The sequence below is a fragment of the Phycodurus eques genome, chromosome 11, assembly GCF_024500275.1.
Source record: "Phycodurus eques isolate BA_2022a chromosome 11, UOR_Pequ_1.1, whole genome shotgun sequence".
Lineage (NCBI taxonomy): Eukaryota > Metazoa > Chordata > Actinopteri > Syngnathiformes > Syngnathidae > Phycodurus > Phycodurus eques.
The window spans coordinates 1,055,194-1,072,984 of record NC_084535.1 but is presented as its reverse complement, the minus strand read 5'-3'; the positions used below and the strand labels follow the sequence as shown (position 1 = coordinate 1,072,984).

General features: G+C 46.6%; 1 protein-coding gene across 2 annotated transcripts; it reads left to right on the top strand.

Moving 5' to 3' along the window:
• Positions 1 to 964: 964 nt before the first annotated feature.
• Positions 965 to 17,243, top strand: LOC133409512 (TBC1 domain family member 12-like). Of its 2 annotated transcripts, none has more exons than XM_061689615.1 (13): positions 965 to 1,603; positions 2,339 to 2,483; positions 2,724 to 2,818; positions 3,804 to 3,886; positions 8,225 to 8,342; positions 9,712 to 9,818; positions 10,277 to 10,363; positions 10,436 to 10,530; positions 10,751 to 10,822; positions 12,577 to 12,705; positions 13,098 to 13,207; positions 13,755 to 14,013; positions 15,345 to 17,243. In XM_061689615.1, the coding sequence occupies exons 1-13, from the start codon at positions 993 to 995 to the stop codon at positions 15,417 to 15,419; spliced, it is 1,986 nt and encodes a 661-aa protein (XP_061545599.1). In that variant the 5' UTR covers positions 965 to 992; the 3' UTR covers positions 15,420 to 17,243. The 2 variants fall into 2 exon arrangements, with proteins under 2 accessions (XP_061545599.1, XP_061545598.1); XM_061689614.1 differs by having other exon boundaries at positions 965 to 1,630.
• Positions 17,244 to 17,791: the final 548 nt, after the last annotated feature.

Genomic DNA, 17,791 nt, shown 5'->3' with positions numbered 1-17,791 from the left:
CCCCGGTGCGGGCGCCTACGATGCGGCTAAGATGCTAACGTCCTCCCGCTGCGCTGCTGGGCCGACGGGGCGGACCGGACGGTTCGAGGTTCGAGCCGGCCGGCGGGCCTGAGGCTCATGGCGGCGACGCGGGAGCTCGCCGGCTCGTTGGTCGTCGACGAGAACGAGGCGGCGGCGGTTCTCAAATGTCCCGTGACGCGGAAAGACGGTGACGACGAAGCGGCGATGGTGGAGCTGGCGGAGCGGCGCCTCCGGGACCCCCGCGGCCTGAACGGAAGCACCGAGTTGCGGTGGGAGGAGGAGGAGGGTGCGGCAGAGGGAGCAACCGGCGTTAGGACAAAATCTGCGAAACCCCAAACATGCGAGCCAGGTAACAAGGAGGCTATCTCGGTCGCGATGCTATATGTTTTGAAGTTGTATACACAGTGTATTATTAATCGACAAAATGTGTGCGTGTGTGTTCAAACTCAAATATGGAGATGGAAAGTTTGAAGTCTTGCAAATTTGACACATCACACAAAAGTTGTAAGTTGTGTGTTGTAAACAAGGCGGCCGGTGAATGAATGGCTAAAACAAGTATGTGAAAGCAGGTTTCAAAATGGTCAAGAATTGAGATCTCCTTCAAGCTTGTAGACGCTGTGGGCGTGTGGGCAAATGCCGTCAGCTGCCATTCAAAGACGTAGAAGGCACATCTTTCACAGCGCTGCCAGAAGAATTCACAGCGATTGCACACTTCTCCTTTGTCCCCGTTGAAATTCAGCCAACCGTTAACCGACCACGGGGAGGAGGGGGAAAGAGTCGTTTTTCGTATTATTCTTTTATTTTTATTTTTTATTTTTTATTAATTCCACAAAGATGGTGGTCAAATATTAGGTTGCAGCTCAAACAATATCGCCCCCTGGGTTCACAAGTCGCACGGAACTGAATTGACACTTTTAACATAAGTAAGAAGGGACTTAAGTATTCTTTCTCTGTTGCCGTCCAACTCTCAAATGCAGGCCGCGGGCGACATTGGCCGACTTCGCCCCCCGGAGAGCCTCCCGGTTGCCCCCCGCCTCCCCGCTTCCCGTCCACACTCGACGGGTTCCGACAGCGAAGTCGTCGTGCCGCCGTGCTCGGGAAAAGCACGGAGGACGCGTCCGCGCTCGGGAACGCGTGCGGCCGTCGTCGCGTCCGACGGTCGCGGCGTGGACGAGGAGCCGCCGACGGTCGTCAACGGAGGCTGTCGCGCCGCCACCGAGGCCCGAAATGACGGCGGCCGGCCCGTCTCCGTGAACCCCCCCGAGCCGGACTCGCCGGACCCGTCGGCCTCCTCCGAACTGAGCGACGACACTTCGCTCTCGGAGGAGGAGGAGGAGGAGGAGGAAGCCTGCGCCGGGTCCGATCGGGTCGTCAGGCCTCACGCTTTGAGGACCAAACCGAACCTTTGCGTGTCCCTCAGCTGCGACGCCACTCCGCTTTCCCCCGCCGACGAGGGGGGCTTCAGTTTTGAGAAGCGCAGCGACTTGCGGGGAGTTTTTGAAGCGGGCCGCCGCAAGAGTGCACCTGAAGCGGACCTCCGGGCGCAGGCCAACTGCGACGAGACCGCTCTCACGCACAAGAGGTTCGGAATTGTTCACTTCTTCACCAGGTACAACACTTAAACACCATCTTCCCTTTATCAGTCCATGAGTATTGGTCAAAAGTTTTAGAATTATAAATGTGGGGCTGCAACTCAGAATTATTTCAGTCATCAGTTAATGGGTCTGATATTTTTGATGAATCGAGGAATCAGATTTCAAATTGTTTTTCTCCCCTTCACCCAAAAATGGAACGCAATTTCAAATTGACAGTGTAGATATATGTACAATGTATTTATTTATTTATTTATTTAGTTATTTTTGGGCGGGTGTGGCGATAGTCAATAGGATAATCGATTCTAAAAAGATTCAATCGTGCCAGCCCCTAATTTGTCGTTGCTTAATCGATTGTCTATTCTACTCTGCCTCTACTGGTAACAGAGTCAGAGTCAATTCGTGATGTGTGCTGCCAATCTGAAATAATGTCCTCTTTTTGAACAAAGCGATGGAAATTTGATTTGATTATTCAAAATTATAACCAAAAGATTCATCGGTGATTATGATCATGCTTAGCTGCAGCCCTCGTGCGAGTGTTGTGATAGGACAACTCGCACAGTGGCAGCTGTCAGTCATTACCCACGATGCATGTGTGTTGCCGTGGCGACATGTCGCAACTGATCAAGCAGTGTCACGCTTCCTGCCTCGGACTTCCAGTTCCTCCTCAAACGCTGCCGAGCGAGCGCCCGTTCAGCTCGTGACTTTGTCTCCCGCCCCCGCAGGAACCTTTTCCCGAGGAGAGCCAAAGAGTCGGCGGTGCCGCCGTCCCACAATGCACCAGGGTGGCGACTTTTCGGCAAGGCGAGATTGGCCGCCAAAGAAGAAGAAGGAAAAGGAGGAGAGCTCGCCTCCTCGCCCACGGAGCAGGTCGGTGTGAGCGTCAGGAGCTCTGTGATTGGCCGGCGTAATGGCCGTCCAATTGTTGCATCAAGTGATGGTCACGTTGGTCTGTCCCGTGCCAGCATGTGGCGATCACATGATACAGGAGGAACATGTGCGAAAACTTGGATGGAGTCACATGACACAAGCTCACGTGGAACACACTCCCCCTGCCGGTCTCCTGTGGAATTCCACAATCACAAACACAGTTGTCTTTTGTGTATGCAGGTGTCTCCTCAGCGCCCCCCAACGGCGGGCAGGAGGAAGAACCTGGACTTTGAGCCTCTCTCCACTACAGCGCTTATCCTGGAGGACCGACCGCCGTCAGTAACGCAACCTTTCGTAGTAACACAAGTAGAAGTACTGTAATCGTGATTCATTTATTGCGGATTCAATGCATCGCTGATTAGTATTTTTTATCGGTCCATGAAGCGCGGTTCCTCACCCGGTCATCTCTGCTACAGTTAGCTTTGTCGGCTGAATGATTTTAATGTGGCAGTAATGACTCACGTAAGATTAATTGAGCTCTTATTCGTAGCAGAAAGAGAAATCTCACTGCGTCATCTCCTCTCATGCTTTTGTTAAATCACCAAATTGCTTGAGGAAACAAAGAAACATGACCGGAAAGTCACTGTTTTAAACACGAGCCACAGATTTTTATGAAATAAATTCACAAATACCAACTTTAGCCTGATGAATAGCTAATGCACACGCTCATAATAATATCGACAGGAACAAATGCAAGAGCAACGTTTAGCTTGATTTTCGACAGCTACAGTACCGTAGTTAAAAACATCACTACGATGAATTATGGGTCCCATCGTGTTTTTGGGTGACTACAATGCCACGCCCGTCCGTGTGAGGAACTGTGCAAACGCTTGAGGCAGGAAATCGCCTGTTCTCAACATGACCGTATGGGCTGTTGTTGACGTCGCTGAAGGCAGGCGTAGAGTGTATGGCCGGTGATCTCAAGCGGACAAATAAAATGCCCAAACCTGTCCAAAGTATCAAATATGGGCATTACATTGTATATGTGAAACTTATACATTTATAAATTAAAGTAATACATAATTGGATGCTACTTCGCAGATTTCATTTATTGCGTAACCCCGGCGATAAACGAGGGTTTACTGTCGTAGTAGGGCTCCTCGTAAGTAGTAGTACTAGTAGCATCGACATTAGTATCATTAATCATTAGCAGCGGCGTTAGAAGTACTCCTGGTACCAATGGCAAGTAGAGGGGCTGTCGAAAATAGAAGTGGGCATGTCAGCTGACGTGTGTGCGCTTCCTTCTGATTGGCTCCTCAGGAACCTTCCCGCCAAATCTGAGGAGGAGACGCAAAGACACAAACTTGAATATGAGGAGATGGTGGCCGGGGCCAAGAGGAGAGGTACCGCACACACGCACCCACCTACGCGCACGCCGTTTGCAGAGGAAGACTATATTGCGCTGGCCGAGACGGGTCGCAACAATTGCAAACACCACAACACGGCGACGTCAAGGTCGAACGGAAGTGAGCGCGGGACTCCCTCCGACTCGCAAATTGGTCCACCAAGTGACTAAGGCATGTTCACACTGCTGCTCAAGTCTGATTTTATGCTCGATGTGACATAGATCCGATGTTTTTCATGTCAATGTGAGCCGTCCAATTGGGATTTTTTTTTCCACATCTGACCCAGGCCTCTTTCATATGTGGATATAAATCTGACGCGAGTCTGGTGTGGACGCACGCGCAAGTTGCACTCATCTGACGTGTACGTCATTCGAAGGCGGCACACGTCGCAATTGTTGGACAAAACAGACATGCCACAAAGGCAACGGCGGGCAAAGCAGTCAGTGGCTAAAAGAAGATGCTTTACCACTATGAGAAAATGTTGGCTACGCTTGCACAAAATCCTTGAAATCGGCACAAATGCGTCATGATGTGACCTGCGCCCAATTGACTTGTGTTAACAGGGCGCCTCGTTTTTGTGCGCATGCGCAACGTGACGTCCTGGTTTGTGCACACGCGTGTGATGTCACAGATGCGTTCCATCCACAGACGAAATCGCGTTTGTTTTTGTATTGTGAAAAACAACAGAGGAGCCTCTAAGTGATTTAACAAAAATAAATAAATGTTAAAAGACACTAGATGTGTAATGAATGCAGCCCTACGGGGGGCACAAGCCAGTGCATACCGTAGGCCGGTCCCAAGCCCGGATAAATGCAGAGGCTTGCGTCAGGAAGGGCATCCCGCTTAAAACTTTGCCAAACAAATATGAGCGTTCATCCAAAGAATTCCATACCGGATCGGTCGTGGCCCGGCGCCGGTGGAAATTCAGCTACTGTGGGTCAAAGTTGAAGAAGAGGTGGAAAGCGGGTTCTGCGGCAGAAAGAGAAGAGGAAAGCACAGAGCCTACAACTGAATGTGGGGGCTTTGAATGTTTGACTATGACAGGAAAATCTCGGGAGTTGGTTGACATGATGGTTAGGAGAAAGGTTGATATATTGTGTGTCCAGGAGACCAGCTGGAAAGGCAGTAAGGCGAGAAGTTTAGGGGCAGGGTTGAAATTATTTGACCGTGGTGTCGATGGGAAGAGAAATGGAGTCGGGGAAGAGTTGGCTAAGAATGTCTTGGAGGTGAAAAGAGTATCAGATCGAGTGATTAGGCTGAAACTTGAAATTGAGGGTGTTATGTGTCATGTGATTAGCGGCTATGCCCCGCAGGTAGGATGCGACCGAGAGGTGAAAGAGAAATTCTGGAAGGCTAGCGACTGTGAGGTCCTGTTAGGGGAGAGTGTGGCTAGACAGCATAGGATGGTGGTGTGGAAGATGACTCTGGTGGTGGGGAGGAAGATTAGGAAGACAAAGGCAGAGCAGAGAACCACGTGGTGGAAGCTGAGACTGGACGAGTGTTGTGCGGCTTTTCGGGAAGAGGTGAGACAGGCTCTCGGTGCACAGAAGACGCTTCCGGAAGACTGACTGGACCGCTACAGCCGAGGTGATCAGAGAGGCAGGCAGGAGAGTACTTGGTGTAGCTTCTGGCAGGAAAGGAGAGAAGGAGACTTGCTGGCGGAACCTCACAGTACAGGAAATCATACAAGGAAAAAGGTTAGCTAAGAAGTGGGACACGGAGAGGACCGAGGAGAGGCGAAAGGAATACATTGAGATGCGACACGGGGCAAAGGTAGAGGTGGCAAAGGCCAAACAAGAGGCATATGAGGACATGTATGGCAGGTTGGACACTAAAGAAGGAGAAAAGGATCTATACAGCTTGGCCAGACAGAGGGATAGAGATGGGAAGGATGTGCAGCAGGTTAGGGTGATTAAGGACAGAGATGGAATTGTGTTGCCCGGTGTCAGTAGTGTGCTCGATAGATGGAAAGAATACTTCGAGGAGTTGATGAATGAGGAAAATGAGAGAAGGAAGAGTAGAAGAGGCAAGTGTGGTGGACCAGGAAGTGGCAATGATTAGTAAGGGGGAAGTTAGAAAGGCATTAAAGAGAATGAAAAATGGAAAGGCAGTTGGTCCTGATGACATTCCTGTGGAGGTATGGAAGCATCTCGGAGAGGTGGCTGTGGAGTTTTTGACCAGCTTGTTCAATAGAATTCTAGCACGTGAGAAGATGCCTGAGGAATGGAGGAAAAGTGTGCGGGTGCCCATTTTTAAGAACAAGGGTGATGTGCAGAGCTGTGGCAACTATCGAGGAATAAAGTGGATGATCCACACAATGAAGGGAAAGAGTAGTGGAGGCTAGACTCAGGACAGAAGTGAGTATTTGCAAGCAACAGTTTGGTTTCATGCCTAGAAAGAGGACCACAGATGCATTATTTGCCTTGAGGATGTTGATGGGAACGTACAGAAGGTCAGAAGGCGCTACATTGTGTCTTTGCAGATCTAGAGAAAGCCTATGACAGAGTACCCAGAGAGGAACTGTGGTCCTGCATGCGGAAGTCTGGAGTGGCAGAGAAGTATGTTAGAATAATACAGGACATGTACGAGGGCAGCGGAACAGCGGTGAGGTGTGCTGTAGGTGTGAAAGACGAATTTAAGGTGGACGTGGGACTGCATCAGGGATCGGCCCTGAGCCCCTTCCTGTTTGCAGCGGTGATGGATAGGCTGACAGATGAGGTTAGACTGGAATCCCCGTGGACCGTGATGTTTGCAGATGACATTGCGATCTGCAGTGAAAGCAGGGAGCAGGTGGAGGAACAGTTAGAAAGGTGGAGGCATGCACTGGAAAGGGGAGGAATGAAGATTAGCCCAAATTAAGACAGAATATATGTGCATGGATGAGAGGGGTGGTGGGGGAAGAGTGAGGCGACAGGGAGAAGAGATAGTGAGGGTGCAGGACTTGAAATACTTGGGGTCAACCGTCCAGAGCAACGGGGAGTGCGGTCAGGAAGTGAAGAAACGGGTCCGAGCGGGTCGGAACGGGCGGAGGAAGGTGTCAGGTGTGTTATGTGACAGAAGAGTCTCTGCTCGGATGAAGGGCAAAGTTTAGAAAACAGCGCTGAGGGCAGCCACGATGGACGGATGAGAGACGGTGGCACTGAAGAGACGACAGCGAGCAGAGCAAATGAAGATGTTGAGGTTCTCTCGGGGAGTGAGCGGGTTGGATACGATCAGAAACGAGCTCATCGGAGGGACGGCCGAGGTTCGATGTTTTGGAGACAAAGTTAAGAGAGAGCAGACTCGGATGGTTTGGACGCGTCCGGAGAAATAGTGAGTATATTGGTAAAAGGATGATGAGGATGGAGCCGCCAGGCAAGAGAGCGAGAGGAAGAGCAAAGAGAAGGTTGATGGATGTCGTCAGGGAAGAGATGAGGGCACTTGGTGTTGGAGAGGAGGATGCAGGAGAGAGGCTCACATGAAAAAGGGTGGCGCGCTGCGGCAACTCCTAAAGGGACAAGCCCAAAGGAAAAGAAGATTAGATTTGTAATGTACATAAAGCCTGATGTAAGAGTGAGCTGAATGGTAGTTTTTTTTTTTTTTTTTTTTTTTTTTTTTTTTTTTTTAAAACCCTAAAATGGTAATTGCTAGCATGTGACACGGTCGGTGACCGGTTAGCACATCTGCCTCGCAGTTGTGAGGTTCCGGGTTCAAACCGGGCTTTGCCTGTGTGGAGTTTGCATGTTCTCCCCGTGCCTGCGTGGCTTTTCTCCGGGTACTCCGCTTTCCTCCTCAAAATCTTTACTGTTTATACGATACACGCAGTACCAAAATATACAGTTTAAGGATAGAAGTCAGACCTCATAAATGAGCATCAAATGCATGTTAGTAGTAAAATAAAATCAATTAATAATAATTTAAAAAAGGTGGGGGGTCAGTGATTACTTGAGTACTTGACGAAATTATAGGATAATTGATTCTAAAAAGATTTGATAGTGAGAGCTCTAATTAGGATCATATTTTAATAGATTTTTTCCGTATTAAAGATAAAGTGAAGGCCGTCGGTCCGTGGGCAATGGGAGTCCCCGGGATCCCGGGCCAATTCCCGCGCTCACTTCCGTTCGACGTTCGCGTCGGCGACCGCCGTCTCGGCCGGCGTACTTGACGGATCCCACGGCGGCGAAAAGAACAAGCCGTATCAAAATGAAGCAGTGAGAAGAATTATTCATTTATTATTTTCATTTTGTTTTTTTTATTTCTTATTATTATAATTTAAAAAAAATTTTTTTATTTTTATTTTTTTACAAAGAGCATCAAGTTAAAGCAAGTGCTGCTTGTGTGTTTTGTGTGTGTCAGAGTTGAAGGACGCTCAGAAGAAGAAGCGGCAGATGAAGGAGAGACATCGGCACGAGGACAGCATCTCCAGCGCCATGGTGGTGTGGAACACGCACATCCTGCCGCACTGGGACGCCGTGTGGGTGGCTGCACACGTGTGTGTGCACGCACGTGTGTCTGTCTGTATTTGTGTTTGCGTACGTGTGCATGAATACTGTATGTGTGTGTCTTTTTTGTTTGTGTGTGCATGTATGTGTCATATATTTGATGACTTCAGACTGGACAATATGTTAAAAGACGTAGCAATTCGAACGGCAAAAACCCAAGATTTCACTTGGACTTGAAGCCATTGACTTGAAAAGACCAAAGCACTTTGTAGCTTTCTCTTTCTATAGCCGTGTTTTATTCATTCATCTCCCGTAGCGCTTCTCCTCACTTGGGTCGCGGGCGTGCTGGAGCCTATCCCAGCTATCTGTACACCCTGAACCGGTCGCCAGCCAATCGCAGGGCACATCGACACAACCGACCATTCGCGCTCACATTCACACCTACGGCCAGTTTAGAGTCATGCCATGTGTGTTTTGGGGATGTGGGAGGAAACCGGAGTACCCGGAGAAAACCCACTCAGACATGGGGAGAACATGCAAAGTCCACACAGGCGGGGCCGGATTGGATCCCGCAACCTCAGAAGTGTGAGCCGGATGTGCTGCCCGAGCTGGGTTTTACTGCAGGAAATGTTATTAAGTATCAAGATAATGCTTTAGGTCTTATCTTATTCATTAGAACGACGTCTCATTAATTCTTATCTTTTAACACTCAACGACCCGCATGCTGTGGTAGACGAATTGACCAAGATGTCATTCTTTCACACACTATTGATTTCAGATTTAAAAAAAAAATAAATAAAGTATAACATAAATCAACAATAAATATGACGGCTAAATAAAGAAGAACCACTGTTAACATACACACAAACGACAACATTTAACACAACCAAGGATGTTAATTGTCCATGTTAATTAACCAAAAAATCCACATTGCATTGTGGGAATTGCATTGCCTGACATCGCGTAAGCTTGTTTTTTGTTGGCGTTATTGTGCGCGATCACACAAATAGTGGCTGGCGGGCGGGCGGGCGGGCCGGCCGGCCGTGCGCTGTCTGGGTAGCATCTATTCGACATGAAACCACCTTCATGTTGTTTTCTTTGCCTCTTTTTGACGTAATATTTGTATCCCTCAATTTGATTATTTAATAGATATGTCAGTAGGATACTTGATTCATAATTGTGGCACGAGTGGATGCAAGTTCTTCTCTGTGACGGGTCTGTTTAATGTCACTCCAGAAATAAAGTGAGAAAAAGTCAGTCATAGCAGAGCATTTTCATAGAATAACTGAAAAGGTACTGTTGATGGCTTTTGAAGGCGCAATAAACTCAGTCTGTGTGCGTGCGCGCTCGTCAGTCACGGCGCATCATCATGTTGACTTTTGCGTGTGCGTGTGCGCGCAGGAAGGGCACGCGTCGTGTGAAGGAATTGTGGTGGCAAGGCCTTCCCCCTAGCGTGCGAGGACGCGTGTGGCGCCTCGCCATCGGAAACGAGCTCAACATCACAGCGGGTACGTTGGCCACGTGTGCCGCTTCAATCGGGCGTGTCCAAACTATGGTCTGGGGCCAATTTGCAGCCCATTGTCCGTTTTTAGCGGTCCGTCGGATATACCAAAAGAAACAAATTCTTGAATTTTTGCTTTATCACAGCTGTTTTCCAAATATGTACACTGCTCCCCAAAAGGACACAATTAACAACAGGTAAAATCTATGTTCCGCCATCTGAAAATCTATCTGTAGTGATTCGGGAATGGGGAAAGTGAATGATTGCAAACGCAGTGACTGCATTCGCAGTCATCTTTTGTTACTCTCTAATTGCTAGAAAAAGATTTTTATATCGTGGACTATATAGTTGGCTCTTAAAAAAAAAAAAAAATAATAATGACCCAAAAGTTTGGACACCCTCGTTTCAAGCGTCATGCATCCCCTTGCCTCAAGATGGCGCGACATGCGTGTTGTGATCCCACAGAGCTGTACGACATCTTCCTGTGTCGCGCCAAAGAGAAATGGAGGAGCTACAGCGAGACCAGCTCGGTCAACAACGACACCGAGAGCGGTGCGTCGCGCCCGAGCGCAACGTGCGCCCGTCCCCGCTGCCGACCTCTGAACCCTGTGCTTGCGTTGTCAGACGGCGGCGCCTCGCTGGCCGACAGGGAGTCCAGCCTGGACCTCATCAAGTTGGACATCTCCAGAACTTTCCCCTCGCTCTTCATATTCCAGAAGGTTTGGCAGAGCCGCCGTCATGCGACAGGAAGTGCTTGTTTTCACGTCCTCCTCCTCCTCATTGTCATGTTTGTGTGTGTGCGCGCGTGCATTCTTTTTCTGTCTGTATATGCTTGTGTCTTTGGGTGTGTTTGTGTGCGATGCATGTTTGTCTTTCTGTGTGTTATCTGTGTCCGCTTGTGTGTATGTATGCTTGTGCTCTGTGTGTGTGCGCGCGCAGGGCGGTCCTTACCACGACGTCCTCCACAGCGTCCTGGGAGCGTACACGTGCTACCGACCTGACATTGGATATGTAAGTCACACAAAACACATGCGCACGCTGTCTACATTTTGTGTTTGAGGGGTTTCTTTCAGTCAGTATCTTTTGAGCCTTTTGTTTCCCATCTGAAATATCCAAATAAGCGCGTTGTCTACTTTTAGCCATCTCATGTGCGGTTTATGTCTACGTTGAGACGTCAGCTCTCTAACCTCATAAACGTTTGCTGGCGTACATAACTTATAATGAAACGAGTTAATGATACAGTAAATGGGTGATACAATGGTGGAATGTTCCGGTGGACAAAAGTACGCAACAGTGAAATGGCAAATTCAAACAAAAACCATCATGCCATCAACAAACAATTTTGTATTTATTGTACATTTTGAAATGTTTCAATAACTGCACATTGCAAAATAAATATGTAATTTATAATTAATAATTTACGAAAAAGATTACTTTGGATAAATTAAAAAAAAAAAAAAAAAAAAAAGGTAAAAGCGGTATGGAAGCTCACAAGGCCCAGACTAGGGTTGGGAACCAGAACCAATTGGAACCGGGACTAACGTTCCGGTTCTCCCGGAATCGTTCAAATTAAAACATTTCGGTTCCCAGTTTTGATGCCTAATCTGCCGGCGCCAAAGAAGTGGCAAAAAACAACAAAGAAAAATGCGCACGAATACGCGCTTCCGCTCAATGGTGGCGGCGAACAAAAGTGTGTGTTAACTTTGTTAAAATGAACGCCTCAGTGCAACACTTGGATGAAGATGATTTTGTGCAAAGGCGGCTTTGTGTGTAGCGTCTGACGCGCTCAGAGCCTCAGGCTACACCGCGCGGCGCTTCAGTCAAGTCAACTCTCAGTCAACTGGGTGAGTGAAACAATCAAATCCGTCTATGCCAACATTGAGACAGCTGACAAGGTCGACAGTTGCTTGCACTTTTGCACTGATGGTTTTTAGCATTTATTTTAGTCTTCAAACCAACGTAAGCGCCGAATACAGAAAAAACATTGAGCCAAAAACTTCACCGTAGCAACAATGAATTGAGAGAAAATTCCCATAAACGTTGCTTCACAGTATCACAAACACTAACCTTGTGCCTCATCGGTGGCTAAGGGAAGGAATCAACGTTTTATAGCATTTGGTTCCATCCATAAAACATTTTTTAAAAATCACCGGTGCCGTGTGAAGTTACTTTTCGTGCCAAAATGCTGAGTTCCGGTGCGTCCCCTTCAAAATAAAAGGCTACAAGCTTAAAACAGGAAGTCAAGTTAAAACTTGCACATATAAACCATTTGATGTGATAAAACAGTCCCAAATAACAATTTTAACAATGTAATATTTAAGGTTTAGCTGAAACATTTAATTAATGAATATTAAATCAATTGGGTTAGTTGCACACACATTGCCTTTTAGTGCATAGTTTATAAAAATATTGACAGTAGAACCCCGAGTCAAATATTCATTTTAGTCTATGCTGCGGGCTGCTAAGAAAATGGATGTTTGTAATTTGGACACATGCGACCTTTTTTGAGCCAGCCCCCTAAAAAAAAAAGAATCGGAATCGAGAATCGTTTGGAACCGGAATCGAAATAAGGAACTGGAATCGTTCAAATTCAAACGATGCCCAACCCTAGCCCAGACCAGGACAATGTTTACTGTGACAGTAGAATGGGAAATAAAATGTTCATTCCGAAGAACGAAATATATGAAATTCCCCAAAACCTGGCTTGAAATGAATCTGCCCGTTTCGAAGTGTGTCGCATGCGTGTACGTTGCCTGTTGGCGCAGGTTCAGGGGATGTCCTTCATCGCCGCCGTCCTCATCCTCAACCTTGAGGAGGCCGACGCCTTCGTCACCTTCGCCAACCTGCTCAACAAACCGTGCCAGATGGCCTTCTTCCGCGTCGACCACGACCTGGTACGGGGGCACTTAGGAGTTATTTTCATATCGCTTGATCAACGACGGTAAAGACATGGCCCACTCAATTTCCCTTTGAAAATCAATTTGACAGATAGGAATATTTGAAGTTGTACAACTCACACCAGTTTTAGGAAGCTGTTTGTGTTTACTGTTCGACACTTTTGTCTTTCTTGTCATAAAAAGAAGTGCATTTCAGTGGGCCACCACCATTTGCTGTCAATAAGGATTGCCTTTACTATCAATACCTCAAATTGGAAATAATCAAGAACCTTGAACCTGTTTCAGCATGGGAGACATTTTACGAAAAAGAAGCTAATTTTGTTGTTGTCTTGACCATTATTGCTCAAATGATATGGAAGTGAGCCTCGTACGTGCGTGGGACGTTTCAGATGCTGAAGTATTTTGCCGCGTTCGAGGTGTTCTTCGAGGAGAACCTTCCGCGCCTCTTCGGCCACTTCAGGACCAACAAGCTCACGCCGGACCTCTACTTGATTGACTGGTGACTCTGCCAATCCTAGAGCGGCTTCTGGATGCCGTGGGCGGGTCTTTAACGTTTGTGTGTGTGTGTGTGTGTGTGTGTGTGTGATGGGTGTTCATGGGTTGTGTGCGTTTCTATGTTTGGGTTTGTTTCTGGTTGTGTGTTTCTGTGATTTTTGTCTGTGTGTTTTGTGAGTTTTTCTGTTTGTGTTTCTACGTGGGTTTGTTTCTGGTTCCGTGTTTCTATGTGGTTTTTGTCTTTGTGTGAGTTTTGTTTGTGTTTCTATATGTGGGGTTTTCTTTCTGTGTTTTCATATTTCATGGCTTTGTGTGTTTCTATTTGTGTGTACTTCCATGTTGTGTTAATATATCTGGGTTTGTGTGTTGTGAGTGTTTGTCTGTTTTTGTTGCTCTGTGTGTTTGTTTCTTTTCTTATGTTTTGTTTGTGTGTCTATGTTTCCTTGTTTGTGTTTCTGTGTGCGTGTTTGTATGTGGTGTGTTCTTTGTGTTACTCGAGTGTCTGTATGTTGTGTTTCGATGTGTGTGTGTATATGTGCGCGCGCACGCAGGATCTTCACGTTGTACAGCAAATCTCTGCCGCTGGACGTGGCGTGCCGCGTGTGGGACGTGTTCTGCCGCGACGGCGAGGAGAGCTTGTTCCGGACGGGCTTGGGCATCCTGCGCCTGTTCCAGGACGTCCTGCTGCAGATGGACTTCATCCACATCGCGCAGTTCCTCAGCCGGCTGCCCGAAGACCTCCAGGCGCACGCGCTCTTCGCCGCCATGGCCGCCACGCACATGATCAGCAGGAACCGCCGCTGGGCGCAGGTCGGCAGCCTCGCAAATCTAGCAAGTCGACACTGGAACGAACACGCGCGCGCGTGCACTAAGTCCCTAAAACTCAGATTAAATGTCAACGTGTACACATTTGGTCATTTTCAGGGAAAAAGCATCAGTTTAGCACATTTGAATCATGCAACATAAAATGAAGTACAGTGGAACCTTGGTTTACGAGCAATTCGGTTTATGAACAATTAAAAAATAAGAGTAATAAGACCTCGGTTTAAATACTATTTTGGCTTTCCAAACAGTCTTGGCGTGCCCGCAGAAGGCTAAGAACTTTGTGCTTTTTCTCATACTGCATGAAACATATCGTTATTTCCATCCATCCATTTTCTGAGCCGCTTCTCACGCGGGTCGCGGGCGTGCCGGAGCCCATACCAGCTATCGTCGGGCAGGAGGCGGGGTACGCCCTGAACTGGTCGCCAGCCCATCGCAGGGCACACATAAACAAAAAAACCATTCGCACTCACAGTCACACCTACGGGCAATTTAGAGTGTCCAATTCATGCATGTTTTTGGGATGCGGGAGGAAAGCGGAGTGCCCGGAGAAAAGCCACGCAGGCACGGGGAGAACACGCAAACTCCACAGAGGCGGGGCCGGGGATCGAACCCCGGTCCTCAGAACTGTGAGGCTGACGCTCTAACCAGTCGCTGTCGTTATTTCGGCTTCATAAATTATGTTTTCACCCATTTCTATATCGCACAGTATTTGTATCCACACAACAATCCAAATACGCTAAATATGACATCGTTCTGCGGCCGGAACAAATTCATTGCGTTTCCATTTGTTTCAATGGGAAACGTTACCTCGGTTACAAATATGTAATGCATGTACATGCTCATAACAATATGAAAGTAAAGAGCAACGTTTAGCTTGATTTTCTACAACTACAGTACTGTAGTTAAAAACAATACTGCAATGAATTCTGGGTACCCGTAATGCTTTTTGCTGACTGCATTGCCCGGACTGTCCGTGTGAGGAACGGTGCAAATGTTTAATGCAGGAAATCGCCTGTTCGCACCATGTCCGCGTGGGCTGCTGTTGACGTCACTGAAGCCGAGCACGAAAGCACGTGCTTCTGTTGTGTGTGTGTGTGGATGGTGACCTCAAGTGGACGAATAAAATGCCTACACCTCAATAAATTCATTGGAATTCGATTGCATACATTAAATGTAGACATTTATATAATAATCTCCTAAATAATTGATTTCTACTTTGGATTTCATGTATTGCTGGGGTTTTCTGGGACGTAAGTAACCCCTGCGATAAATCAGGTTTTACTTGTCAGTGATCGGTGGCGCTGTTTTGCTTTCAGGTGTTTTCCTCGCTGGCGAAGGACAAAACCAACGAGACGGCGGACACGAGCGGCAGCCCCGCCCTCAGAAGCTAACGCCAGCATTTTGGCAGCCATTTTGGAGTGTCTGGAAGCTGGCGTCACCTTCCTCCTCCCGCCTCTTCTGTTCCATCCAGCGGCACGCCAGAAGCTCCTTGTTGCCGCTCAATGTTCCCCCCAGCATTTCTTCATCTTCCACTCAGCTATTTCACACTTTTGGTTTTTGTTTTTTGTGGAACATAGAATCTTTAAGGAAGTCAGAGTCTTTTTTTGTTTTGGCCAGTTAAATATGTCAAAGTTGAAAAACGAACTTCCTTAAGTGACCTGTGACACCCACCCAAAAACTCTTTTGTCACACGCGTGCACAACTTGTAACTCGCACTTGTGAGATGCGCAACTTCGTAAGTCGCACACGCTCCTTCGGCACGGCTGCGACTCGCTAAGTTGCGTGCACGAAAGCCAAAAGCTACGCTTCGCTGGCGTCGGGCAAAATCCTCACATCTCTGAAAGGAGACCTGCCATGTTTGTTGAGGCATTCATATTGCATCTTCAAACAGCACGAGACATTTTCAGTACTGTACATTACAGGTCAAACAATTAATCCACACAAAAAATCTGAATCAAATTAATAGGCAACCATTTAGATAACCGATTGTTTTGAGACTTTTTTTGGTACTCAAAATTGTCCAACTTGTGATTTCGGCTTCTCGTCAGTAGATTTGCCTGATTTCTGTTGTCCTCTGTGAAAGCAGACTGTCTTGAATCAAAATAAGGCATTTGCAAACATCTGCGTGTACATTTTCCCTATTTTCTGACACGATGCAGACCAAACCAGTAACTGAATCGCGAGCCATTTATGGCAGAAAATATTAGCCAATTGCGTCTGTTATGAAACTAACAGAATTAATGACATGAGCTTGAAGCTGAAGCAGCCTCAGCAGTGGACCTCAAACCGGTACGCCTTCCTTTGCATGAATTAGTCGCTCTCACGTTCACAAAGCTTAACAACTACATCACTAGCACTCCTGTTTGATTGCTTATTCATTTGGTTCTGTTTAATCATTAAAAAAAAAAAAACTAACTAAAAAACGATTGCACACTAAACTGTAATGGGAAATAATCGATTCATCGATGGAATAATCCATTCTAAAAATATTTGATAGCTGCAGCCTTGACTTAATTTGTCAAAATAACAAACCCACGTGGGGACTGGGCAAATGTATCGAAACGTATTTGTGGGGAAATTACGAAAGTGAGCAAATTTGGACATCGGAGGTTTGGGCCCGACGCCAGCGATTTGCAATTTTGACTCCTTGCTGCAGGTGCGACTTACATTTGGTCCAACTTTTGAAATTCAGAACGCATCGGTGTAACTTCGCAGATCAGCTGCAGAGATGCGCGCCACATCCGAACTCATCGTGCGGCCTCCAGGGTTCGCTGTTCCAGCCACCTTTGTTGGTTGTCGTGTCTTTTTTCTTGTCAGCGCAGCGGCGGACTCCCGAGAAAAGTGAAGCAAGCGCACCTCTTCCTCCTGTTTGTGACGCAGACATTTTGGAGCGTCACAAAAGCCGTCGCCAAGACTCACTGGCCAACGAACAAACACAACCCCCAAATCAAATCATGTTATTGCTACACTCCCGACCAGCAGGGGGCAGCATTGCAGCTATAAATGACTTGAAAGTGTCACTTGGATAGGTGAAAAGTTCACACATTTCAATGACGCATTGAGATAAATTCGATGTTTTAAATGAAACAACATGGGTTCATGTTACAAAAATTGATTTGATTTATTTTTTCTTTGTTTTCTACATCATGAAGATGGTTGTTTTGTAAATTTTTTATGTACAGTGTTTTTTCCTAACACTTCACAGCTTATGTAAATAAAGCTTTTTTCTTTTTTTTTTTTTTTTTTTTTTTTTAAGGAAAAAAAAAGCTTTTCATAAATGGGCACTAGTTAAACATGTAAATAAAATATCACAGCAAAATAAAAAAAAAAGTGTCTTTACTTTTTCAAATTCAGTTTATTCATTAAAATGACCATAACAGGAAAGCAATAATAAGTCATCTTCAAACTTTGTCTTTTGTCTTGTGTGACAGTTGCTGTTGTCACCGCTAGAGGGCGACCAACACACGCTCGACCAGCATTTCAAGGTACGTCAATTCATGACTTGAATGGCCTTTTATTCATTTGAGTCCATTTTTAAAATGCTTTCATTTTGAATTAAAATGCTTTTTTAAAATGATGTGAATAATTTGGAAATATGTACTTTGTATGATTTGAATGCAATTTATTATTTTTAATTGGAATGCTTCAGAATCAGAATCCTCTTTATTTTGCCAAGTATGTCCAAAAAACACACAAGGAATTTGTCTCGGGTAGTTGGAGCCGCTCGAGTACGACGACAGACAGTCGATTGACAGAAAACACT

Bases quoted from the DNA above. Each gene is read 5' to 3' on its own strand.
- LOC133409512 (XM_061689614.1), top strand. From the start codon at position 993: ATGCAGGCCGCGGGCGACATTGGCCGACTTCGCCCCCCGGAGAGCCTC. The intron at 2,484-2,723 runs GTCGGTGTGAGC...TTGTGTATGCAG, and splicing joins CCTCCTCGCCCACGGAGCAG to GTGTCTCCTCAGCGCCCCCC. The intron at 9,819-10,276 runs GTACGTTGGCCA...GTGATCCCACAG, and splicing joins CGAGCTCAACATCACAGCGG to AGCTGTACGACATCTTCCTG.